At 46.4% G+C, this 25,227-nt stretch overlaps 1 protein-coding gene across 3 annotated transcripts in view; it reads left to right on the top strand.

Annotated features, from left to right (window-relative positions):
- The window catches only part of Pcnt (pericentrin), a 96,357-nt gene that overhangs the window by 38,009 nt on the left and 33,121 nt on the right, over window positions 1-25,227 (top strand). For 2 of the 3 annotated variants that reach the window (XM_055607090.1, XM_055607089.1), the window contains exons 18-30: window positions 283-515; window positions 1,817-1,979; window positions 2,536-2,748; window positions 7,028-7,257; window positions 7,770-7,886; window positions 7,994-8,014; window positions 10,284-10,487; window positions 11,824-12,000; window positions 15,894-16,757; window positions 18,061-18,240; window positions 19,645-20,325; window positions 21,533-21,635; window positions 23,915-24,075. In XM_055607090.1, coding sequence (XP_055463065.1) covers window positions 283-515; window positions 1,817-1,979; window positions 2,536-2,748; window positions 7,028-7,257; window positions 7,770-7,886; window positions 7,994-8,014; window positions 10,284-10,487; window positions 11,824-12,000; window positions 15,894-16,757; window positions 18,061-18,240; window positions 19,645-20,325; window positions 21,533-21,635; window positions 23,915-24,075 — 3,347 coding nt within the window. The remainder of the gene's footprint in view (window positions 1-282; window positions 516-1,816; window positions 1,980-2,535; window positions 2,749-7,027; window positions 7,258-7,769; window positions 7,887-7,993; window positions 8,015-10,283; window positions 10,488-11,823; window positions 12,001-15,893; window positions 16,758-18,060; window positions 18,241-19,644; window positions 20,326-21,532; window positions 21,636-23,914; window positions 24,076-25,227) is intronic. The other variant, XM_055607091.1, reaches the window with a different exon arrangement.

The raw sequence follows: 25,227 nt of genomic DNA, 5'->3' as shown, positions 1-25,227 counted from the left end.
TGCTGGGAAGAGCTCCCACTATGTTGAGACTGCTCCCCACTATGTTGAGGAGTTTTGTTCCCTGTCAGCTCCCATACTCTGGGGAGGGCTAGGGCCTGGCCTAGTTAAAATTATCTGGTACTCAGGGTTGGTTGCTGTTTTTCTGAGGAGCTGGGTTGTCTCTGCCCCTCACCACACACTCCCCCCACCACCACTCGCGCACACACACTCCAGATCAGGTGTAACTGGGTGATGACCTTGCTGAGTGAAGATTTTGTGTATCCACATTTGATTATCTTGCAGCTGCAGCCCTTGGCGATATGTGGTCTGATGAGGGTCTACTAGAGGCAGACAGAACTTTGCCTGAAGGGGCAGAGACATCTTCAGTGTCTGAAATTAGCAGTAACGTGTGTGAAAGCTTTTTTATGAACCCTGAAAATACACTGGAATATGAGCAACCGATTAGGAGAGTCTTTCACAGCCTCAGCACGGCTGTGGATGGTCTTCTGGAGATGGCCCTGGATTCCTCCAAACAGGTGAGCCTTCAGCCCCATAACAAAGGCTCCTGGATGAGAGGGTGGACTGGACAGTGACGTACTGACAGCTGGATGGACGGTTATGTCCCACTGGCTTCGCTATTTCTAATTCTCCCGCCAAACTACAGGCCACAAGAAGTATCTTCACCTTTCAGGCAGATCTGAATTCATGGCTCTTCTTAGGAACCCTTCTTCCACTAGGTGCTTAGAGGCAGGATCCCCTAACCTTCTCTGGGTGCTATTTGCCTTCCCTTGGCGATTTTAATCTGTTACTGCTTACAGCGCTCTCATGTACCCTTCTTTAGCTGAAATCTTTCTGGACTAAAATTCTGAAGGAAGCAGCCAGTGAGGATGACAGCTAGGATCTTGGTTTATATAACTGAGTTAATACACAGCTCTGCACTGGGGATATGGTTGTCAAGCCCGAGGTTGATCCTTGGCACTGTGTAAATGGGCATGGTGGTGCATGCCTGTAATCCTAGCACTTAGGAGGTAGAAACAGAAGGATCAGGGGTTCACAGTCATCTTCTGTTTAACAGTGAGTTTGGGGCCAACCTAGGCAATATGAGAGCCTGTCTCAAAAGCCAAAGACAGGGCCAGGTGTGGCAGCACATACTTTTAATCCCAGCACTTGGGAGAACAGCCTGGACCGTTAGCAACTTCCAGGCCAGTCAAGGCTATATGGTGTGACCCTGTCTTTAAAATAAAAAACAACCACCAACAGCCAAAACCTACAAATCCACTTTTTTCACTTTACCACATACTAACAGTTTGTATTTGGAGATTATCACTAAGAAGTGGAATTTATTTTAATTTCTTAGAATATTTTAGGTAATTGGAAAAGACATCAAATAGAAATATGAGGATGTGGAAAGCAATAAATGAGATTCTTTTTCTGAAGTTAGCAGTTAGCAAATGAAGCATTTCTGTGTGAGCCATTGCTGGGGCTGGATGCTTTGCTGTCTGCTGGGCTTTGGGGTGTAGGTGTTTTGTATTTAGAGGCCTGTTGAGGCCTGTAGGTGGTCCAGAAGCTCTAGACACAGCTGCTGGGAGGGGATGTCAGAGGAAGTCAAGAAGGCGCTGTTAGCCACGTAGAGACTGCTCTGTTGCCATGGCACTGTCCCTCAGCACCAGCTCTGCTGCTGATGACCCTGGGCTCTTGGTGCACTAGAATTCTACTGGTATTAACTTAAGATCCTCCCCAACTCCCTGCTCTTCTTTCCTCACCTTCCTCCTCTTCTTCATACCGTCTATATATTTTTTTTAATATGTAGTTGTGATTCTCAAATGTATTTCAACAGCTGGAAGAAGCGCGCCAGCTCCACTGTTGTGTTGAGAAAGAGTTCCGCCACAGGAGTGAGGAGATGGCACAGGTTGTGCAGAAGCAGCAGGAGCTGCTGGAACGCCTGAAGGAGGAGAACGCGGCCAAGGATGGGCTGGTACTGGAGTTGCACACAGCAGAGGGTGAGTGGGACACTCTGTGACGAGGGTGAGACATCCTGCCTCAGGCATGCTGGGCGTGGAAGCAGATATGACCTTCCTGCTGAAGGCATGAGAGGCAGGGTCTTTAACAGCAAAATGCCTAAGCAGACCTTGTCAGGGTGAGGTACCAGCTCTGTCCCTCTGAGAGTTTTATTTGCCAAGTTGCATTAGCTCAGGGAATCTCTGTTGGTGATAGGTTTGTTTGTGGGCTGTAAAGGGCCCTGGGATGACGGGGCTGCCATTCGGCCCTGAGCTTTCCTGTTCTGTGACTGTGTCATAGGAGCTGTCACACAGATCCTGTTTGGTACTTCTGCACGGATGAATGGGCCTCCTGATGTGCAGTCAGGGTTCAGGCCTTGTCTGGAGAAGCAGCCCCCTTCTCTGAGGCTTACTGACTCCCGTGTCTCCTCACCAGGAGTGACCTGCTCTGACCCGCCAGTACTCAAACCACACCAGCATTTTGTACCAGGCCCCCAGCAGCCTCTGTCATCCTTCCCCATGGGTTGGCATATTGTGCTGAACTTTCCCTGTCTTTTAGGTCTCGTCGAAGGATTCAAGGTGGAGAAAGCAGATCTGCAGGAGGCACTGGGCAAAAAAGAGGAGTCGGAACAGCAGCTGATCCTGGAGCTGGAGAACCTGCGGAAGCAGCTGCAGCAAGCTGCCCAGGAGCTGGTCACTCTCAAGGAAGAAAATTTGGTCTTGTGGAACCAGAAGGAAACTTTCACTAATGAAGCAAAAGAAAGAGAAGCTGGTGAGAACATGGCTCATGGAAGGCCGAGTGGGATAGGGGAATGCAGCAGCTGATCCCCCTTGCATGAAAACTTGGTCTTTCCAGAGAGGGAAATGTAGAAAAAGCAAGGAGGGCAGAGGGCAAGCCTGTGGGATTTCATGATTGTGAGGGATGCTTTATAGGAGCACAGGCCCCGGGAAGGACACAGGGGAGGGATGCAGCATCCATTACCCAGCAGTGGTCCAGAAGGAGTTGGTCCTCTAGGCTGATATTGCTGACGAGCTGTGCCTCTAGGGAAGGAAATACCTTTAGGAAAGCAGGTTAATATACCTGGAAAAGGTCTGGAAAATGAACTGCCTTAAAACCATACTAAAAATAAGTGTCTGGTGTTAGTCCTGGTGAATAGTTAATTTGTGCCAGCTGGCTTGGAGTCGCTGTAATGAAGTTGCTGAGCTAAACAACTGAAAGGAGGGAAGGTTTCTTTTGGCTTATGGTCATGGAGGTCTTAGACATGAGGACTTGGTGCACTGGGTCTTGGGCCTGCAGAGAGACAGCATGTCATGGTGGGAATGCATAATAGGAAAGCACTGAAGACAGGGAGGAAAGAAGGAGCTCTCATTTTTATAACAAAGCCCTCAGCCCCAAACCATTGGGCTGTGACTCTGCTGCTGAGGTCAGAGCTTCACGATACAGCCCCTCCCAGAGGCCCCAACTCAGAACACAACTGTATTTGGGACCACACCTTTCCACACACGAGCTTTTGAGGAAGCATCAAACATTTAAACCATCAGATACTTTCATCAGATCTTCATGGAGACACAGGGTCTTACTGTGTTGCCCCGGCTAGACTTTTAGCTATCCCCCCTGTCTCAGTGTCCTGAGTGCTGGGATTACAGTATGTCACCATGTGCAACCAGTTTTTTAGAGACTTTAGCTGCAAACATTTAAAATGAAAATGGATTAAACAAGAAACATATACTGAATTAACAGCTTATTTTTGATTTGTCAGAAACGCTTCCATTTCTTCATGTGCCTTGTCCTCTGTGTCTTCTTTTCTTGTATTTTTTTTCCATGCCTCTATTTTCAGTTTTCCTTCTGTGGGAAATAGCTGGGTAAGCATGACCCTTGTGCCCATTCTCCTCCTTGACAGCCAAAGCCATAAGCATCACTGTGTCCTGCTCTGCAGGTTTCAGCGGCCCTGCTGGTGTTTCCTGTGTCCCATCATGTGTGAGATGAGCTCTCTACTCACAGCCAATTCAGTTAAATGTCTTACTTTTTCTTAGGTCTCCTTTTCTATTCTGCCAAACACTGTGCCTGAATCCTGTCCCCAGACAGCTTGTATTTTATTAACATGATGCAGATAAAAGAGTTCCAGAGCCTGTGGACTATTTGGCAGCCTCAAGAAGTAGCCCACATGCCTACTCTGGGTTTCTTTGGGAATCTTTTGGGGCTGCCCTTCCTTTTCCCCTACTTCTTTTTCTGGCAATCACCACAGTGTGGCTTGATGTTCTGGGTAGCCCTATGGCTGGGTTGTTCCTAAATGTTTCAGACAGAGATCCAGGCTGGGCCAGTGCAAGAACATGTCTTTGGCCTCTGGTCTCAGGAAATCTCTTCTCTTTTGGATTTGTCACTGGCAAGCTCTTGCAAGTTCTCTGGAGCCTTGTAGGCTGGAGTTCACTGGGGATAGTTTACTCAGCATCACGTCTCTTTATCCTTCCACCTGGGAGCTGTAGTTGTGGGTCTGTTGGTATCCAGTTGGCTTCTCTTCCCGTGAGCCACCACTCACCACCGCACCTGTGGCTTCCAGGGATGACCTCAAGCCACCTGGGTACTTTGACTATGGAACAATTTCCCAGGACCCTCGAGAATTCCATCCTGCCTCACTTTTCCTGGGTATTTCTTCATTTCGTTAGGTATATGTTGTGGCTGCTTTTGGGGTAGTCTCATCTTTCCCTGTTTTCTCTAAACGGAACTCCTGAACCCTCTGGGTACCAGCCAGGTTGTATGTCCACTTGAGGGCAGCCAATGGTGTCAAGGATGCACAGGGGCCACAAGCTGCCTGGAACACTGCTGGCTTCTGCTTGTTCTACGTTCTGGGTCTGGGTCTTGTTTCCTTCTCTGTGATGTTTTCTTTCCCATTGTAGGCACTCCCGTCCCTGCAGCACACAAGGACTCAGGTTTGTAAAGAGTGTGAGCTCTGCATGTTTGCATCAGATCTTTCAAATTACTAAGAGGGAAAAACGCTTCAGAGCATTTGTGGCAAATTATGGAATGATATTATAATCATTCATGACCATTCATAAAAATTGGCAGAACTGTCCCATTTTAATGCTCCAGTAATATTTGCTCTTTTCTCTAATGACTTCTGCAATTAAAAGTCCCGTTTGTGCTGTTTGGCAAGAATTGATGCCTTGTTAACATAAAGGTGTTTGTTGGGTCAGTCCCTGTGCAGGGCTCCTGGCAGGTGACCTGGGGAGGGGCTGGGCCTGCCTGTGGCTTTATGCCGTGTTTGACTTCCCATCAGGGCCTCCACAGCCCTGAGCCATGGCCCTCCACTGAGGTGACATGGAAGGTGGTATCATCTGGCCCTTAAGGGGCCTGTGTGTTTCTTCATGACAAAGCAGTGCCGACTGGCCAAGCGTACATCTTCTTCCTTAATGAACATTTATAAGTGACATTGTTGTAACTGCATGTTTAAGGGCACGGTACTGGAACTGCTGACTTCCTAGCATGGTTATTTGTTGAGAATGTTATATTCATGGTAATAGTTTGTCAGCAATGTCTAATGGTTTTGAGTGCTGGTGAATTGCAAGTAGGAATTTATGAAAAGTTCACTGGACTGTGGTATAAGCCTTTCATCCTAGCATTCAGGAGGCAGAGGCAGGTAGATCTCAGAGTTGAGGCCAGCCTGGTCTACAGAGTGAGTTTCAGGATAGCCAGGGCTACAGAAAAACTCTGCCTCAAAAAAACCCCAATAAATTAATTAAATTCGTATTCCTTTTGATAATCATGCAGGATTTGTCACTAGTGAACCTTTTTTTCAAGAGTGATGTTAATCTGTAGTTTCACAATTTACATGAGGCCTTCTTTCAATGCCTTTCAACGTCATTTATAGTGTTGATCCCTGAGAATGGGTTACTGTTCGTGTGTTTGTTTTGTGGTACTGGTGATCAGAAGTGGCATTTGTAGCATGGCAAACCATCCCTCACCATAAACCCCAGCTCTGGCCTGGGTATCTTGTAACCATTAGACACACGTCTCTAGAGGCTGGCAAGTTGAAGGTGCTGACAGGTCTGTCTCTCTGAAGCCGTGGTCCTCTTCCAAGATGGCACCTTGGACCCCTGTGGCACAAAACTGAAGGGCCAAGAGAGAGAGAATCCTTCTTCTCATTGGAGCTCACCTCATCCATGAGACTAGGGTCTTAATGCCTAGTTCTATCTCAAAGGCCTTTTCATAACAACTCACATTGGCAATTAAATTTCAACCTGGAGTTTACAGGGAACAATGTGCAAGACCTAGCTCTAGTTATTTAAACCAGCTTCTGATTTACTAATTGCTACTTGTCTTCTTTGAGCTACATCACAGTCCTGACACTGTTCTCCAGAGCTGGTGTTTTCCCCTCCCCCTCTCCACTAAGCTGTCAGGGTGAGGCTTTAACGCATACTGAATGTCATGTTGGAGAACGCACATGCAGACAAAATTGTCATGACATGTCACTTGATTTACCCGGACACTTTTTTGGGAGGCATGGGGTAGGGGGTTTAGACAGGGTCTCCCTAAGTCCTGGCTGTCCTGGAACTCTACATAGACCGGCCTAGCCTTGAATTTAGAGGGTCTCACTTGCCTCTGCCTCAAAGTGGTGGGATTAAAGGCTTGCACCACCACTCCTGCTTTAGGATACACTCAGGTTAGGTTGCTAAATTTTAGCCAGTTTTTACTTAAAAACCGCTTTTTGTGTTTTGTATTTTCAGAGAACATCTTACAGAGTTGGGGATGTGGGGATGTGGGCTTAACGTCTCCCGGGAGACAGGCTGGCTCAGGCTTCCTTTGTCACAAAACTGGAGAGGAGAGGAGGCTTGGCCTTTTCATGGGGATCATGCTTGACTCTCACTCTCATACGGCCGCTGGATGTGATGATTGCTCTTTCCTAAGCCATTTTCTGCCATTTCACTTTGGGGTCCTATGAGCAGGCTGTGAGGGTCCTGGCGCCGACAAGTCACTGTCCGTGTTTCCGGAGCCCTGCTTGGTGCAGCCCGTGGTCTGAGGCAGGACCCCATGTTTGTTCTCTTGGTATCCTTAGCGTTGCAGAAGGAAGTGGAGTCTCTCACCAGAGACCAGTGGGAGGCTAGGAAGCAGTCTGAGAAGGACCGCGCCACTCTGCTCTCTCAGATGCGAGTCTTGGAGTCTGAGTTGGAGGACCAACTTGTGCAACACCGCGGCTGTGCCCAGCTGACTGAAGAAGTGGCCACCCTGAAGCAGCAGCTGGCTGCCCTAGACAAGCATTTACGCAGCCAGCGCCAGTTCATGGATGTAAGAAGTTTTTTTGTTCGCATCATTAAAATGTTTTAGATCACAAACAGCTTCCACGTGTCAAGTTGTGGGCTGGTGTGTGGTACTTACTCACGTAAACGGTCTTGTCACCTCAAATGTGCTGGGTACTTGAATCTTGCCTACATTTTGTGAAGACCTAAGTGAATCATTTGGTGTCTTCTTGGACCTAAATTTCCTCCTATGGTCTTTGGAGAAATCTCTGGCAGTCTAGCTGCATGCTTGCATCCTAGGTGTTTATAATCTCTTTCTATAGATACCAAAGCCATCTCTATTTGCTGCAGCTTCCTGCCCAACAGTTTCAAAATGCTGTGACTTTGTCAGGGCTCTCCTGTGCAGTTTATCGTTCGATTACTTCTCTTAGCTCCATTTTGAAGAATTGACGGCAGCTGAAGGGGAGGTCACTAGGTCGTCGGACATGAATGGTGTGTTGTGGGTGGATGTTGTCATGTGTCCCCCACTGCATGATCCTCACATGCGGCTTCCTGTTCTAGGAGCAGGCTGCTGAGCGGGAGCATGAGCGCGAAGAGTTCCAGCAGGAGATCCAGAGGCTGGAGGAGCAGCTCCGCCAGGCAGCCCGGCCACGGCCTCCTGGGCCCCGTGACAGCCAGGTCGGTCAGCCTGTTGTGTCCCGTGTCTGTGGGCAGCTGGTTACTGCAACATTTTAAAGCTTTGTTTCTCTTTACATTTTTGCCTTCCGTGGATGTGGAAACAACAGTGTGCACAGCTAGATGAGGAGGTAGGATGGACGGCATCTCTTTGCTTTGGTCCCTTCTGTCCGCCGATGGCTTGCAGCTTCCTAGCACAGCTCTCTCTCTCCCCCCTGCCTGTGTGCACTACCCTGTTGCTTGCTCTTTGTGCTTTTGTTGGAGGCTGTGGAGGTCTCGAACCCCTTGTCTGAAGTAGCTGTGGTTGATTTGCTTATACTTTTTTTTAATAATTAAACTTGTTTAAGGAAAGAATGGGTTCCCATGAAGTTGTGAGGATTAGGCCTAGATCTTTGTTGAGCTGCAGTCCTGCTTTCCAGGCCTGTACTGGAGGGATGCAGTGAGACCCTCCTGCAGCCCTTCAGTGCCACAAGGCTCCTGACACCTTCCCCTTCCCATAAATGTTGTTTCCATAGTATCATATGTTCAAAATAGAACAAGAGCTGTAGCAGCTGATCCATATAACACATAATTCCCTTTAGGAATGAGGTTCATTAGAATGAATGGACTTCAAGCCTATGATTGGGTCTCCAGGTGGGAGAGAGAGCGTTAGATAGAAACATGGAGATAATATATAGAGACTAAGCATGATGGGACTTCAAAGGGAAGGAGAGGCTTTCATTTAAAGGTTGGAGAGAGGACCCTCAGTAATTGAGAGAATAAGGGGCTGAAAAAATGGCTCAGCAGTCAGGAGTACTGGCTGCTCCTCCGGAGGTCACGGTTCAGTTGCCAGCATCCATGTGACAGCTCACAACAACTAACCATTACAGTGCCAGGGTATCTGATGCTCTCTTCTGGCCTTCATGGACACATGCATGTGATGCACAGGCATACATACACAGGCAAAACATCCATACACATACAGTATATAAAATCAACCTTCCTTCCTTCCTTCCTTCCTTCCTTCCTTCCTTCCTTCCTTCCTTCCTTCCTTCCTTCCTTCCTTTCTTTCTTTCTTTCTTTCTTTCTTTCTTTCTTTCTTTCTTTCTTTCTTTCTTTCTCCTTCCTTCCTTCCTTCCTTCCTTTCTTTCTTTCTTTCTTTCTTTCTTTCTTTCTTTCTTTCTTTCTTTCTCCCTTTCTTTCTTTCTCCCTTTCTTTCTTTCTCTCTCTCTCTTTCTCTCTCCTTCCTTCCTTCCTTCCTTCCTTCCTTCCTTCCTTCCTTCCTCTTACTTTCCTTCCCTCCTTTCCTCCTTCTTTGTTTCACCCTCTCTTCTTCCCTCCCTCTCTTTCTTTCTCACAACTTTTTTCAAAAATGATTTTTGTTTTTATATGCATTGTGTTTTACCTGCATGTATGTCTGTGTGAGGGTGTCAGATCCCCTGGAGCTGGAGTTTCAGACAGTTGTGAGCCACCATGTAGGTTCTGGGAATTGAGCCTGGGTCCTCCGGAAGAGCAGCCAATGCTTTCAACTACTGGCTGTCTCTCCAGGCCCCTCTATTTTATTTTATTTATTTTATTTTATTATTTTTTTTAAGAGTGAGAATAAGGAGTTGAGGTGCCGCAGTGGTTAAGAGCACTTACACATGGCGGCTCATAACCGTTTGTAACTCCAGTTCTATAGTATCCAACACTCTCTTCCCACACAGGCACACCTAGTTTATTTACATACATGCAGGGAAAACATACATATTCACATTTTTAAAAATCTGAAAAACTTAAAGTAAAAAGAGTGAGAATAAGCAGATGGGAGCCGTCATGAGAAGAATGAGTGGGCAGCAGAGCCTCTAACCCTGCATCTCCAGGGTCTCTTGAACAAAGGAAAGATAGAACTGTACATCTTTGTAGGGTTGGTGTGAATTTTACATCACATGATGTAACTCAACATGGTGCATATGACAAAAAACGAGGAAGAGCCAGGTGTCATAAATTGCTGTCAGGTCACAGCACTTAGTCTTGACACTTCCAGGAAGAGCTGAAGGAGGCATGCCCTGATTCAGGCTGTGGGATCTAGCTTAAAGGCTCAGCCTCCTATTCTATAACTGAAATTATGTGTTACCTCTTAAGATAGTTTTTTCACTCTTCTTAGTTCTCTTAGGTTCTTTCTTGTTGCACTTTTAAAATTTTAACTGCTAAAGTAGTACTCCATTCTTTTCTGAAAAGTAAGTTTTATTTTACTGATGCATTTAGGATTATTCTGTTCAGTGTGTGTGTGTTCTCGTTAAGACAAAGCCTTCCTAAACAGTCTGTCCTGATCTGCTTGCCGACGCCATAGTGCTTGTTAGTTGGTTTTGTGGTTGCCTGATTTATTTGGAAGATTTTTTTAAACTGTTATGTTCCTTACACATTTGTTTTTATGTTTAGGTGGAATTGTTACAAGAAAAATTGAGAGAAAAATTAGATGGATTTAATGAATTGGTCATAAAGAAAGATCTTGCAGATCAACAATTGTTAATCCAAGAAAAAGAAATCAAACGTCTTGAGGAGGCAAATATCAACATACAAAGACAAATGGCCCAGCTCCAGGAAGAACTGGAAAAGCAGAAAAAAACCATGGAGGAATTAGAAGTAAAGTTCTGTGTGTCCTAGTTGGGGCAAAGTGCTATGCTGGGTGTAAGGAATATGGGTGGGTCATGTGGCTTTGTGGGTTGGGCCCTACACAGAGGTATGCGTGTGGCATGAGACTAAGGAAAGGACTAAGGAAAGACTAAGGAAAGGTTTGGACCTCATAGACCTGGACAGATGTCCCAGTGGCTTCAGGGCAGGAGGCAGGCTTTGCCAAGGTAGTACTGTCTCGTTGCCTAGAAGCAACAAGTATGTCTTTTTTTTTTTTTTTTTAGCTTCTAGTCAGGACTTGAGGTTAGAAGTTTTCATCTGTTTTTTGTCATCACAGGTTAAAAAGTTGCTTAGAAAGTAAGACCTGGGGAGAAATATTCAGTAGTCAGTAGCATGAGCAAGGCCCCAATCCTGCTTGAAGGGTGCTAGTGGAGTTCTCATCTGTTTGTCTGATGTGAACTTTTTTCAGAAGTGCTGATGGGAACTTGAACTCCGCAGAACACTGGCACCTGCCTGTCACCACTTCCTGTTTTTTTTGGATTCTTTTGTTTAACCTGGCTCACAGGGTTCCTGACCTGCTGTGGTCAACTTCCTGCAGGTCACTTCAGGCAGTTGCAGCCTTATTCTTTGACTTGAATTCACTGAACTTATTAGATACTAAGGGATAGAAAGTGCCCATTTGTTCTCCCCACACTGGACCACTTACTTGACATTGCATGCCAGTTTCTCTAAGATTTTGCGAGCATTTATAACATGGTAGATGTTCTCTAAAACCTTTCTTTATAAAAATTATTGCAGCATTTTATTTGTATGTTTTTTTGTGGGCATGTGTGTCTGTGCATACATGTGCGTAGTGCCTTTGGAGGCCGTAAAAGGGCATTGGATCCCCTAGAACTGGAGTTACAGCTAGTTGTGAGCTCCCATATGTGTGCTAGCAATTGAACTCGGGTCCTCTGGAAGAACAGCTAATGCTTTCACCTGCTGAGCCGTCTCTTCACCTCTTGAAAGCTTTTTTCAGGCATTAATGCCCAGCATTTGAATATACTGTCCACATGTCTTATTGTTGTCATTTTCCTTGTATTTTTAAAATTGGTACTAGCCTGGTGGACACTTACGTACTGTGTTCAATCATTACTAGGGATTTCTCTGGCTTTCCTCAGAGGTGGATCTAGTGTAGCTCAGTTAGGTTCTGTCGAGCGTGTGTTGTCTGCAGACCCACAGAGCACAGGTATGCCCAGATATGTGCAAACATACCCTCTTTTGCAGGACACAGAATGATGGCTCAAAGTGCCGAACTTCTTAGTTGTTTGCCTAAAATACCTGCCTTCTCCCCCTCCCCCCGCAATAGGATAAAGAGGTACTAGAGCAAGAACACACCAGTTACTTGCTGCCAGCACCTGTATCACAGTCCAGGCTGGATGAAGCTGGGCATCCGTGTCCCATGCTTTCTCAGGGCAGCTCCTCTAGGGGACCCGAAGCCCAACCAGAGGAAGCAGAGAGGACGCTCCTGCAGCATGAGAATGAGGTGAGCAGCGTGAGCTGTGGGGCGCCCGCCTGCAGCCCCCTGTCCCCTGTGACCCCTGAGCACTCCTGCATAAGGTTCACCATCCAAAACCAGGTAGCAGCATTGTGACCAAAGTCACAATGCTTGTAACTTTCTCAGTTTATGTCATTGTAGGATAATGACACCCAAACTCTGAACTCTTCCAAAGCTTCTTTAGTAAGTGTTAAACTATTAGGTAATTCTCAGCCATGTCTTCACTTAGGTGAAAGGTTTTGGACTTAATAAGAACAGATAGAAAAACAAAAGAAAACACTGGGGGGCTGGAGAGATGGCTCAGAGGTTAAGAGCACTGGCTCTCAATTCTCAGCAACCACATGGTGGTTCACAATCATCTGTAATGAAATTCGGTGCCCTCTTCTGCCATGTAGGCATACATGCAGGCAGAATACTGTATAAATAATAAATAAATAAATCTAAAAAAAAAAAAACAAAAAAAGCAAGAACAGCTAGAAAAGATCAAAGATGACTTAGTATCTAGCTGTGGTGGCACATGCCTTTATCCCAAGCCCTCAAGATGGAGGTGCATCTCTTGAGTTCAGGGACACTCTAGTCTACCAAGCAGTTTCAGGACAGCAAGGGCTACACAGAGAAACCCTGTGTGGAAAAAAATGAACAACTAAAAAATTAGAATTAAAAAAAACAAAAAACAAAAACAACAATCCACAAAGATGCCTCAGTGAGGATGCAGGAATACTGTATCTGTACTTAAAGCTAGACACACAGAGCACATGGTGTGACCTCTTCTTTGATTGTCTTAATAGTAAAGACAGTTGAAGTTCACTTAATTTTGTGTAGCTTTGCTTCCCCCCCCCCCCCGCCCCCATCTGATCTAGAACTCAAGAGATTTGTCTACTTCTGTCTGCCGAATGCTGGGATTAAAGATGTATACACCATACTTGGCTAATTTAGGGGAGATTTTTGATAACTCAGTTTCTTTAGTTGAAATACAGGTTGGATATCTCCTTTATCTTGTGACAGTTTTGATAAGTTGTATTTTTTAAAGAAGGTATATTTTATTGAATTGTCAGACTTGGCATATGGGAGTCGATGATCTTTGATTGGTAACTCTATTAGCTGTTCCTTTATTTATACTATATATCTGTAAGTCTGCATTAATAGCTCTGATCAGTCTCTTTTAATGTATAAGAAGAGAAAATTGAAATTTTTCATTTTCTTTGGACTTTCTGCATGGGAGTTTATCTGCTTATGAATTCTTCTTCACTTAGGAGTGTACTCTCAGGCATAGAAGAGACACTTCCTAGCCAGGTGCGGTGGCACACACCTTTAATCCCAGCACTCAGGAGGCAGAGGCAGGGGCAGGAGGATCTCTATGAATTTGAGGCCAGCCTGGTCTGCAGAGTGAGTTCCAGGACAGACAGGGCTACAAAGAGAAACCCTGTCTCAGGATGGGGGTGGGGGAAAAGAGACACTTCCAGCTTGTGCATACATTTCCATAGTTCCCAACATGCGTATAGCCAGGTTTCTGCTTATATGAGAGAGTTTCAGCAATGGTGACTTTTCGGTATTTCTTTGAGTTTATATGGTCATGTCCTTTTTCTTCTTTAGACTGTTAATACAGTGGTGACATTTTCAAACATGGAGTCAGCTCACATCCCAAGCCTACACTCACCTGCTCATGGTGTGTGCTTCCATGTGCAGATGTTCTGTGACGGGCTTCCCCAGACGTTGGTCTGCTCTTGACCTCTTTGAGTGAAGTTTTTTCTTTCCTTTCTTTTCTATTTTTTTGGAAGCAGTCATCCAAGATTGGTGATATTAAACTTTAAATGTAAAGTAGAATTTTGTTTGTTTTTGAGATGGGATCTTTCTATGTGGTCCTGGCGGTCCTGGAGCTCACTACTATGTAGACCAGGCTGCGGTGACTCACAGAGCCTTGCTTACCTCTGCCTAAAACTATGCTCAACTGTGAAGTAGAAATTTTCAGTGAAGCTGCCTCATTAACCTTCTTTATTGCTGTTTTTTTTGCATTGTCTTTCCATTTCCTTTCTCATTATATAACAAATAAAACTAATTCCCTATTGAGAAATTTAGAGCCATTCTTCCTTGAGGTATTTTTTTTTGTTTGTTTGTTTGCTCTATTTTCTCTGCTTAGTGTTCTAATTACAAATACACTGTATATTTTTCATAATGTGGATGATTTAAGTCATGCATATGTTTGGGGTTTTTCTTGCACATGCTCAGAATCTTCCTTAAAGATCCGTTCACTGGCCTGTACCTGTGTGCAGCACGCAGAAAGGCGAGCAGAATAGAGCTTCCTGGGCATGTGAAGGTGTCTTACTTACTTTTACACCCGTGCTAAGCCACCATGCCCAAAGCAACTTATAAAAGGAACCATTTATTTGTGTATCAGGGTTAGAGTCCATGCTCAGTATGGCAGAAAGCATGATGCTAGAGCAGTAGCTGAGAGTTTTCATCTTGATTGCCAAGCAGGGGCCTAAGAGAGCTAACAGGGAATGGTGGGCTTTTGAAGCCTCAAAGCAGCCACCCCCAGTGACACATTCCCTCCAGTAAGGTCCTAAGTCTTCCCAAACAGTATTTAAACATGAGTCTGTGGGGGCATCATCCAAACCACCGCACAGTCTTGTGTTTCACATAGCCTTCTGTTAACCTTAGAGCATGACATTCATGTACATTGTACATGTGGGAAATTACTGGCTTTTTTTGTTTTCCCCAAGATAAGGTTTCTCTGTGTAACCGTGGCTCTCCTGGAACTCCCTATGTAGACCAGGCTGACCTCGAACTCAGAGATCCGCCTGTCTCTGCCTCCCAGGGGCTGAGATTAAAAGCGTGTGCCACCACTGCTATGCTTGCTTTTTTTTCTTTTTGTTTGTTTGTTTGTTTGTTTGTTTTTTTCAAAGACAGTTCTTACTATGTCAATGATGCTGGCCTCTGTCTTCCAGGTCTTGGGATTAGAACTGTGCACTTACCACACCTGCTGGCTTTTGTTTTGGTTTTGTTTTGTTTTGTTTTTGTATTATAGGCCCAGTTTGTATTTGTGTCTGAACTATGAAGTAGAGCTACTGGCACCGTATGTTTTTACAGGACCCTTGATATTTTGGAAACAAAACATGAGACATTGTTTTAAACACAAAACTGTTAAACACAAATTGGTTTGAATTTTTCTGGTTTTGGTCACCATACAATGACATGTGGTGGTATCTTCAGAGACTGGAGTTGAGCCATATTGTCATGTATACTAACCCCAAATTCCACTTACTGCTTTTTGTGGGTTTAAGAAGCTATTTCATATCTAAGTTAAAGTGACTGGGCACTAGGTTAACCAGCACAGCCTGAGTGTACTCTTTCCTGCTTAGCAAAGGCGGTTCATGTCATACCCGGCAGTAGTCTAGAGCCTGCCACCACGTGTGTGGTGTTCGAGCAGGTGGTTGGAGGGACAGCAGGTGGGGCTCATTCAATTCTTCATTGCAGAGCCCCTGGCCAGCGCTCTCACTTCAGTTAGCATGACACCTGAAGTTCAACTGCTGTCAGGCAAATCAGACCAGTCACTTAAAGGGTACGGTGTCTCACTGCTATAGTAGGAGGTGTGTCAGTCTCACAAGTGGGCACAGAAGAATAAAAGGCAATAACCATCCTTGGCTGAAGTTAGAGTTTCTGAGTTTTAGGTACGGAGTTTTAGGTGGAGAGTTTTAGTTTGACCCTGCATTGAGATCTTTTTCTGTATCTGAGGAGTGTGTAGTGTGTTTGGATTTGCAAAGCCATCTGAGGGTAGGGTTGGTTTGTCCCTGTCTCTGCTCTTCTCAGCTGGCAGACCTCGCCACGTCTATGTACTGGCTACCTCATGTTTGACTACCGTATGACATGTGTTTCCTCTTAAGGCTGCACACCGCAGAAACTCTGAGATTGAAGAGCTGAAAGCCATCATCGAAAATCTGCAGGAAAACCAAGAACAGCTACAGAAGGACAAAGCGGAAGAAATCGAGCAGCTGCATGAAGTCATTGAGAAGCTGCAGAGCGAGCTGAGCCTCATGGGGCCCAAGGTGCATGAAGTCAGTGATCCTCAGGCCGGCAGCCTCCACAGTGAGCTGTCTCACCACCGGGCAGAGAACCTGGGTGCACGGGCACTCCGGAACGAGCTAGAAGCTGCGCAGGCAGCCAAGGAGGTCTTTGGGCAGCTTCTGGCAGACCAGGCACACGGGCACAGTCAAGCCCTGGAGGCTTTGCAGCAGCGACTACAGGATGCAGAAGGTGCTGCTGCAAGACACCTGGCTGAACTGGAACGCTCTGTGGCCCTCAGAGGGGCTGAGGTTGAAGGCATGGCCGCCCGGATCCAAGAATTTGAAGATCTCCTGAAGGCAAAGGAAGCAATCATTGTGCAGAGAGATTTGGAGATTGAAACCATGAACAAGTGGAAAGTAAGCCATTCCCTGGAGCTGGAGGCCATCCTCTTGGCTCTGGCACACTTCTGTCATGCTCTAGAACAGCAGACCCTTGCCTCCCCAGACGAGCCTCCTGAGCTGCGGCAGCTGCGAGTGCAGTGTGCTCGCCTTAGCCGCCAGCTGCAAGTGCTGTCCCGGCATTTCCTGAGGTGCCAGGTGGAGCTGGACCCCCAACAGGCTCCTGTAGCATCCCTTGGCTGCCCATACCCTTGTGCCGATGCACAGGCTAAACATGACAATCAACTGGAACAGGACAGTGTCAGCAGGGGGCAGGCCTTGGCTCCCCCCAACTCAGCCCCACAGGTAGGCCCCGATCATTGGGAGCTACAGTGGGTAGCCTTCTGTAGCGCAGCTGGAGGTGTGCAGGGGGTGCTGGGGCCAGGCGGGGGTGCTGGGTGTGTGTTCTTCTCTACCCTCACCCCAACCACTTCTGCCTTTTTAACTTGAGTGACTTCTTTTTATTCTGGACATTAAGCTGCTGTTGTCACTAGTGGCTCCTGGCAGGGCAGAGAAGAGAGCGTGGAGTTTGGGTCACTTGAGCTCAGTGGTTCTCCTAGTGAGTCCTACTGGGTGTCACTTTGTATAGCTTTAAAAATATTAGCATTTTAAGCCACTTAAACTTTTTAAAACAGTTCTTTTAATCTTTTGGATACTGTATATAGTAGGTCACTTGGCATTAATTTGCTGGGTTTTATGTGTGTTCTAATCAAATGGTTTGTTTTTTAATAATCCCATCCCATGAAAACTAATTTAAGCTCATTTCATTTTGGACCAGAAGGCCATATGCAAGCTGCCCTTTAAATTTTTTCCAGCTTGACACTGAGTAGAACTTTAGGCATTAGTTGCCTGATTGCTTCCTCCTGCTCCTGCCAGCTGCTCTGCCCTGTACCTCCCTACCACAGGGGACCTCCGACCTGAGTCCTCTGTCTGCTTTAGCTAACCCTAACCCTAACCCTAACCCTAACCCTAACCCTAACCCTAACCCTAACCCTAACCCTAACCCTAACCCAGTCCTCTGCTGTGCCTAACCCTAACCCCAACTGAGTCCTCTGTCTGCTGTGCCTATCCCTAACCCTAACGGAGTCCTCTGTCTGCTGTGTCTGCTGCCCAGCCGTGGCAGCGAGCAGAGGCAGAAGCGCTTGCCCTGCAGTGTGTCTTGGTGTTTCGCAGCGCTAGTGCTCGGGTGGTCCAAGCCTCCTCAGACTCCCTGATTAACCCAGCTCTAGTTTTAGAACATCGTTTGCAACCCATGGATCGCACGACACCTTTGGGGGGTGTCAAGTGACCCTTTCACAGGGGTCACCTAAGACCATCAGAGAACAGATGCTTCTGTTATGATTTGTAGCAGTAGCAAAATTACAGTTATGAAGTAGCAACAAAAATAATTTTACAGTTGGGGGTCAGCACAGCATGAGGAGCCGTATTAAAGGGTCTTAGCGAGAGAGGGAGGGTGAGATTGGGAGGGAAAAAAGGAAGGGGGCTACAGCTGGGATACAAGTGAATGACCTGTGAATAAAATAAAATTAAAATTAAAAAAAAAGGGTCTTAGCGTTAGGATGGTTGAGAACCACTGCCTTAGCAGCTCTCTGTGTTTTCTCTGGTCAAGGATAATCTACAGTCTTCCAAAGTCCTTGTGACACTAAAAGACGCCAGTCTCTACAAGGCCGAAAGTGTGATGTCGGTGCTCGCAGTCTGCCAGAGGCGACTGGAAGCAGAGATGCGTTTAGTGAAAGATGCAATGCACTTGAGCATGGAGGATGACAGCGGGGTTCTCGAGAGGATGCAGGTGTGTGGGCGTGTTGGCGTCGTCTGCCAATGGCGGCTCTGGATAAGGCAGACCGGGCCTGCCTGCCCTCAGTTGTGCTAGGCTCAGCAAGTGGCGCACACCATGCTGGGGCGGCCTGTCCAGGGCGGGCGTATCTCATGGACTACACCCACATGCTGGAGTCTCCCCTGAGTCCATAAGCCCTGTTCTAGTGATGACCCTTGTTGATTCTGAAGTATCTTATAAGCTTTCTCTGAGGTTCCATGTTTCCTCCTGAAGTCTGAGATGCGTTTTGTTCACGTGAAGACAAGTTGCCCCACCTCCCATCTCTGAGGTTTTTACCACAGCTCATTTCCATTGGCCCTACCAACCTTGAGAAGTCTTGAGATTGGTTTCTTTGAGCTTTTTCCCCTCCCATATCTTTCACTCTAAGAAAGGATGATTTTTTTTTTTCCTTCCTCTGGGAAAGAAGGGCCCTGCGGGGAACCTTGGATTTAAAGAGGGAGCAGGAGGCTGTGCTTTCTGGGTTCCATGCCATGGTTCAGCAGCCCTCATCTTGGATTTGCCTGCAGGTATAGGGGGTGCTCCTGTCCTGGATGTGTGCTGCAGGAGCCACTCAGAAAATACCCCTGTTAGAATAAGGTCCTCCTGGTGAGCGAGCACCTGTGGCCTGCTCACTGGCGCTCACAAAATAGGCTCGTGACTTCTTAGCCACCTGTGAGCATCAAAAGTCCGTGTGGCACTTGGAAACTTGGAGACTGGGATGGTTTCTCTGACGTAAATGTTGAGGCCCAGTACTCATGCACCACCCCTGCATGTGTCATGTGCACATTTGTGTCTGAGAACATGGAGGGTTTAGAGTTCACCATTGGCAGGACCCAGGCTAAGAGCCGGCCCTGGCCCTGGGCTGTGATTCTGAGAGATGTTTGTGTGCCTCTCAAGAGACCATTGGACACTCTCAGGAAACACACTCCACGGAAAATGTCATGCCAGTTGTGACAGCAGACTCCCTGTGCTTATGGTGGCTTCATCTGTGTGACTGTAGGACCACCCAGCCTCGTCAGTCTGCTGACAAGGAAACTCCACATTCGTTATAGCAATTACAGTTGTTTGTTTTTGAGTGTTTAGATATAGAACCTTCTAGTCCTTTTTTCCTCCAATCCAATCAAAACAAAACAAAAATCCAAAACCTCAAGTGAAATCATCACAGGCCATGAGTACGATGCTTGTCATTAGGTAAGCAACAAAACAAAAATGTTTACGCTTCCATTCATGACCTTAGGTAAACTTGACATCTTAAGTGTCTGGAAGGTTCGTCATGGAGCCTACCCTAATAGGTGCTCATTTTCTGCAAATAGTTCAGAAACAGTAGAGAAAGAATGGTGAGGTGTCTTATAACTCAGCTGCTTCACTTTTCCCTCGTAGGCTAAGGAAAAGCAACTGGCCGATTGTCAGCTGGGCAATGCCAATCTCATAGTCCAGGTGAAACAACTTCAGGAGAAACTGAACCACCTGGTACAGTCCATGGCCTTCAGGGACACCAGCATGGAAAATCCTAAATTACCTCAGCCAAACCTGTCAGAAAATGGTTCAAGTAATAACTGCCACAATGGTGAAGAAAGTGAGGCATCGCCTCCCGTTGACGTATTTAATATTGCTAAATCTACGTGGGATGTAATGGACGTTACTAAAGATCAGGATTTGTTGGTCCAAATTGAAATGCCAGATTTCCCCACTCAAGGAAAGTTAACATCACAAGGTGGACCTCTTTCCTCACAAACCACTGTGTGCAGTGACCCCCTCCACACTGAAGAGGCTGAGCCCCAGAAGGACCCAGTGAGGGTACTGGACCTGTCTTCCTGGAGCTCCCCCGAGGTCCTCCGGAAGGACTCGACACTCGAGCTCCAGCACAGCCTCACCCTGACACCCGGCACGGGCGCAGTGAGCCTGCACAGTGTGGACACCTCACCAGACTGGACGGACCCACTGCTGCAGGCTGATGCATCAGGGATGCTTTGTTCCCCGGGCAAGTCAGCACCAGGCCAGGCCCCACTGTGGGTGGCGGCTCCTTCAGCTGAGAACCACCAGGTGGAGAGGACAGCCATGGTAGGTGTCTCCCCACGCCCACTGTTGCTGCATTTGTGGGTGGTCAGTGTTTTCGTAGGGGTGCATCACAGCAAAGCTATTGTTGGCTCACCTGACAGGAGGTGCCTCATAGTCGCTGAGGAGCCTGGGTTTCCAGAAGAAATCAGCCCTCCAGCCGACTGTTGTAGGGACACCTAGATCATTTCAGTCATGCCCGCAACACGAGGGGTGGTTGCAGTCCTCAGAGCATTACGTGGTGTGCCTTAACTGATGTTAACTCTGAGCAGCAGTCATGATTCTCCTGTAATGTACAAAAGGACTCGCCTGAAACGTCTTAGATTTTGTGTGTAGGAGTGCATGTAGAGGTCAGAGGTCAATGCCGTGGGTTCTTCTTCCTCCTCCGTTGCTTTCTGCTATTTTGAGCTAGTGTTTTTCACCGAACCAGAGCTTCCTGTTTGGGCTAGGCTGGCTGGCCAGCAAGCCCCAGGAATCTTCTTGTGTCCATCTTCCAAGTACTGAGATTATAGCTGTGGACCACCCGGCCTGGGTTCTTATATGGGTGCTGCGGTTCGGAACTCGCTCTTCTCACTAAGCCGTTGCCACAGCCTGGGTTTATTTACAGTAATAGTCCATGCGCTTCTGCATGGTAGTGCGTGTGACGCTGATTAATATTACGAACACTTCAACTTGCTGTCTTTTAGTTTAATTACATTTTTCTATTTGAAATATTTTTCTATGAAGATGCCTTTTTGGGATGCATGTTATCTAAGATACCCATACATTTATGCACAGATTTCAAGAATCTGAGATATTTATTTGCAGGTATTTGCAGATATTATTACAAAGGTTATATATTTTTTAAGTTTTATAAAATCACATTTTATTTATTTGGTGTGCATGTGTGTTTGTGTGTGGCTCGTGGAGGTCGGAGAACATCTTATGGGAAATGGTTTTCTCCTTTTATCATGTGGGTCCCATGGTTTACACTCAGGCTGTCAGGCTTGGCTGCAAGTGCGTTTACTCACTGAGAGTACTTTCTCCACCAGTGCTGATTGAGTTGTTGGCAGCATGTGTGTCCAGCGTATCCAGGGTATTTGTATGTTGTGAACGGTTTGAGTGGGGTTCTTCGCTAGTATATTCTGACCTTAGTAAGTTTTCATCTATTGTTATTTACTGTTTTGTGACCATATAAAAATCTGCCTGCCTGTTTGTCTGTCTGTCTGAATAGGAGAAGGACGTTGAAGACTTTATCATAACATCTTTTGATTCTCAAGAAGCGTTAACATCCCCCTCTCATGAATTAGCAAGAAGAAGTGATGGGAGTGACAAAAGTGAGTCAGTCATATTTTTCTTTTTTTCTTTTTTTTTCTTTTTTCTTTTTTTTTTTTTTTGTGTGTGTGTGTGTACGAGAATGTGTGTGTGAATGATTTAGAGTTCAGAATAGTACAAAGGTTTCATTTCACTGTGTCGTCCCTGTTGTCCAAATGCACTGTCACCTACTTGTGCCCTGAGTATGAGTTTGCCAGCATGCTGCCATTTGTCTCCTAAGAATGTCATCAGGTTTTGTGCAGTCGGGGTCACAGCACAGTGCTTAGCACCTGTAGTTTATTGTCCTTGGATCTTAAACAGATTGTGCCCCTTGTCCCAACAGTGCCCTGCACAGAAAAGACAGGAGAACAAGAGCAAGTCAGGAATTCATTTTGCCTGTCACCCCCACCTGTGTGCAGAGCAATCTATCAGTCCCTCTCTGGGCTTCAAACACGAGCATTTTCCAAGAGTAGAAGTGGGAACTGTTCATGGAGTTTGGGCTTGTTCTTGAAGTTGAGTATAGGCTGTGCCTATCACAGCAGGAGGTTCATGGGGTCAGTTTGGACTCCATGGGCCACAATTGTATCTGCCAGGTCTTCCTTCTCAGAGTGAGGGTGTCCCTTGGAAGGGACCTGGAGATGTGTAAATGCTGCTCTGTATTTCCAACCTTTGCCCTTGTTCTCAGGTTCTCGTGGGGTTGGTTTTCATTAAAGATGTTGGGCCAAACTGTGCTCTTCGCTATTCAAAACTTCTTTAATGGCTGGCTTGTTCCAAGTCAGTGTATGCAAAGTATTTCAAATCATTGTTGCCTTTTTTAAGAATTTGAAAGAATGGGCTCATAATGAAATGCAGTTCATTGGAAATTCACTATTTGTAAAATGCTAATGTAAGAAATGCTTTGAATTTTAGTTTTCATTTTCCCAGTTGGAGCATATGGCTTGAATAGTTGAGTGGTCTGTGTTGTCCTCCTCAGGTGACTTCCATCCAGTCCCCAACTTGAGTTCAGCATTCCCTGGGGACGCCTGTGTTTTAGTGTTTGGTTTATTTTCACATCACATTTGCTATTTAAAACAGCATCTAGCCAGGGGTGGTGAGTGGTAGCACTCACACCTTTAATTAGAGTACTTGGGAGGCAGAGGCAGGCACATTTCTATGAGTTAGAGATCTTGTCTCAAACAAAACAAAAATAAATAAAAATAAGATGGTGTTGAGGTGAGAGGGAGGGCCTGGGAGGAAAGGAGGGAGGGGAAACTGCAATCGGGACATAAAATCGATAAATTAATTTGACCTGGCATCTAAACATAGCAGTGAATTCCCCTTGCTCTACTTTCCTTGTCAATCCTTGGGGGTCTGTACACACGTGCCCCTCTATGAGTGTTAGCATGTTAAGGCTGTGAGTTTCCATGTATCAACTTTGTTTTCCCCACCTCATGCTTGCGGTTGTGTCTAGGATTTCTCTGTACATGTTTACTAATTTTTATAAGTTTTCCTTCTGTTTGCTACATTCAATCCCCCCCCCCCCCCAGCATATTTTGGTGTTAATGCTTCCATTGCGTGTCTGAGAATGGGGACTGACCTTCCTTGAAGTGGAGATCTTCTGATGCTCTTGTTCCCTGTGGGTCTGGAGCTGCTGCTTCCCAAGAGGCTGGGTACTGGCGGAAGAATGCTTTCCTGCTCACCCAACCCTTGTTCTACCTCATTGGCCAGCATGTTCCTGTAGGCTTCCCTGGGCTACTGCAGGTTATAGGCCTGATGAGCCAGCTTATGTGTTCCCAAGGGCTTGTAAAGCCCCTGTTAGGTACCTGGTGCCACAAGCTCTGGACTGTGTTCAGTGCAGTCCCTTTCCCACCTCATGTCCAACCAGACATCCAGACACATGTAGACTATCCATCTTACTGATGGAGTCCACTGCTGTCCACCCCACTGACCCCCTCCTCCAGGCTTGGTGCCCTGTCTGCTGCACCTTGGTCCCCTGGCTGGCTGTAAAGTACCTAGGCCTTAGGTATAGTCTTGCTGCTCCTCAGTGCTCTCTGGGGTCTAGTTGCCAATGGGAATAAACAGGTACATCTGTGTAAGGGGCTGAGATAACCCTGAGGTTTATGTTTAAGTCACAGGCAGTTAACACATCAGACACGCAGAATAAGCTTTTCCTTCCTTACTCATTTCCTTCTACTTGTGTCTTACGAAAAATTTATTTCCACCTTTGCCTTGTGCTTATAGGTGTTGTATATGGTGTGAGTTGCTATAACTGTAGTTGGCAGTAAGTGTTGTGGCTTCAGCTCCTGACCCTGTGTGCTCCTAGGTGATGGTCCTGGCGTTGCTACAGTGATGACCTTGGGCTCAGGAGGACCCGAGACTCCCACCACTGGTCTTGCAGCTTCTGCTTCTGTTCCTTCCTCGAGAAGGGTTGTCCAGTCACCAGGATCCATGAAGGAGAAGGAAGTCCATGCAAAGCACATGAAGGTAAGGCCCCCAAGAGCTCTTACTGAGCATACTGGCAACTCACACTGACATGGAAAGCCTGTCCCTTTCTTGTTGGCTGCCTACACCTATCCAGACGGTCAGCCTTAGCCCGCTGGTGGGTGTGCCACAGTCATCCTGAGCCACCACAGAAGTGGGAGTCCAACCTGATGGCCTTCTGCACTGTCACCGTGCCAGCCCCCTATCTAGGGGCCTTGGGGCTTCTTGCTTGAGGGTCTCAGAACTGGCTTGTCCTTGTCGAGTGAGAGCTCCGCAGAAGAGTACTGTTGTCTTTAGAGGAGAGGAAAAGGCTACTAGTTGCTATTGAGCAGTTATGTCATTTATAACAAAGACACTGATGTCAGCACGGCCAGGTAAGTAAATGGTATCATGCCAGTATGGTGTCTTAACTTGAATAAAAGAAGTGTCTCAAAACAATGTTTTGTGTTGCAGCAGGGTCTCATTGTGTAACCCAGCCTGGCCTCTAGCTCAGCCTGCCTAGTGCTGAGATTGTAGGTATGAGTCAGCCCACCCAGCTACTTAATTTTTTTATATGTGTGTGGGTATTTTGTCTGGGTGTTATTTGTGTGCCACTTGTGTGCCTTTTGTCTATGGTGCCCAGAAGAGGGTGTCAGATCCCTTGGAACTGACATCGCATATGGTTGTAAGGAGCCATGTGGGTCCTGGGAATTGAACCTGGGTCTTCTGGAAAACTAGCTAGCTACTCCTAACTGCTGAACCATCTCTCTAGCCCCACCAATAAATAAAACAGCTTTAATGTTACTAAGAATTCTGAAATTATGTTTAAAATAAAACTTTTTTCCTTTCAGAATGGAAACCAAGGGACTAGGGAAATTATTCAGAAATTACACAGTAGCATGAAGGTCTGAGGGTCATCTTAACACTCATATAAGATCAGGGCATGGCAGCTTGTAGCCATAATCTCAGCAATGGGTCAGTGACAGGAAGATTCCTGGGGTTTGCTGGCCAGTGTAACTGAAGCTTCCTGACTTGAGCGCCAGGTTCAGTGAGCAATTCTGTTTGGAAAAATAAGGTGAGGAGTGACTGAGGATTATATATGACATCAACGTCCAGTCTCCAAACACACACACACACACACACACACACACACACACACACACACACACACACACA

The sequence above is a fragment of the Psammomys obesus genome, unplaced genomic scaffold, assembly GCF_907164565.1.
Source record: "Psammomys obesus unplaced genomic scaffold, mPsaObe1.curated_primary_1811, whole genome shotgun sequence".
Classification (NCBI taxonomy): Eukaryota; Metazoa; Chordata; class Mammalia; order Rodentia; family Muridae; genus Psammomys; species Psammomys obesus.
The sequence above is the reverse complement of the archived record's forward strand: the minus strand, read 5'-3'. Positions and strand labels throughout refer to the sequence as shown.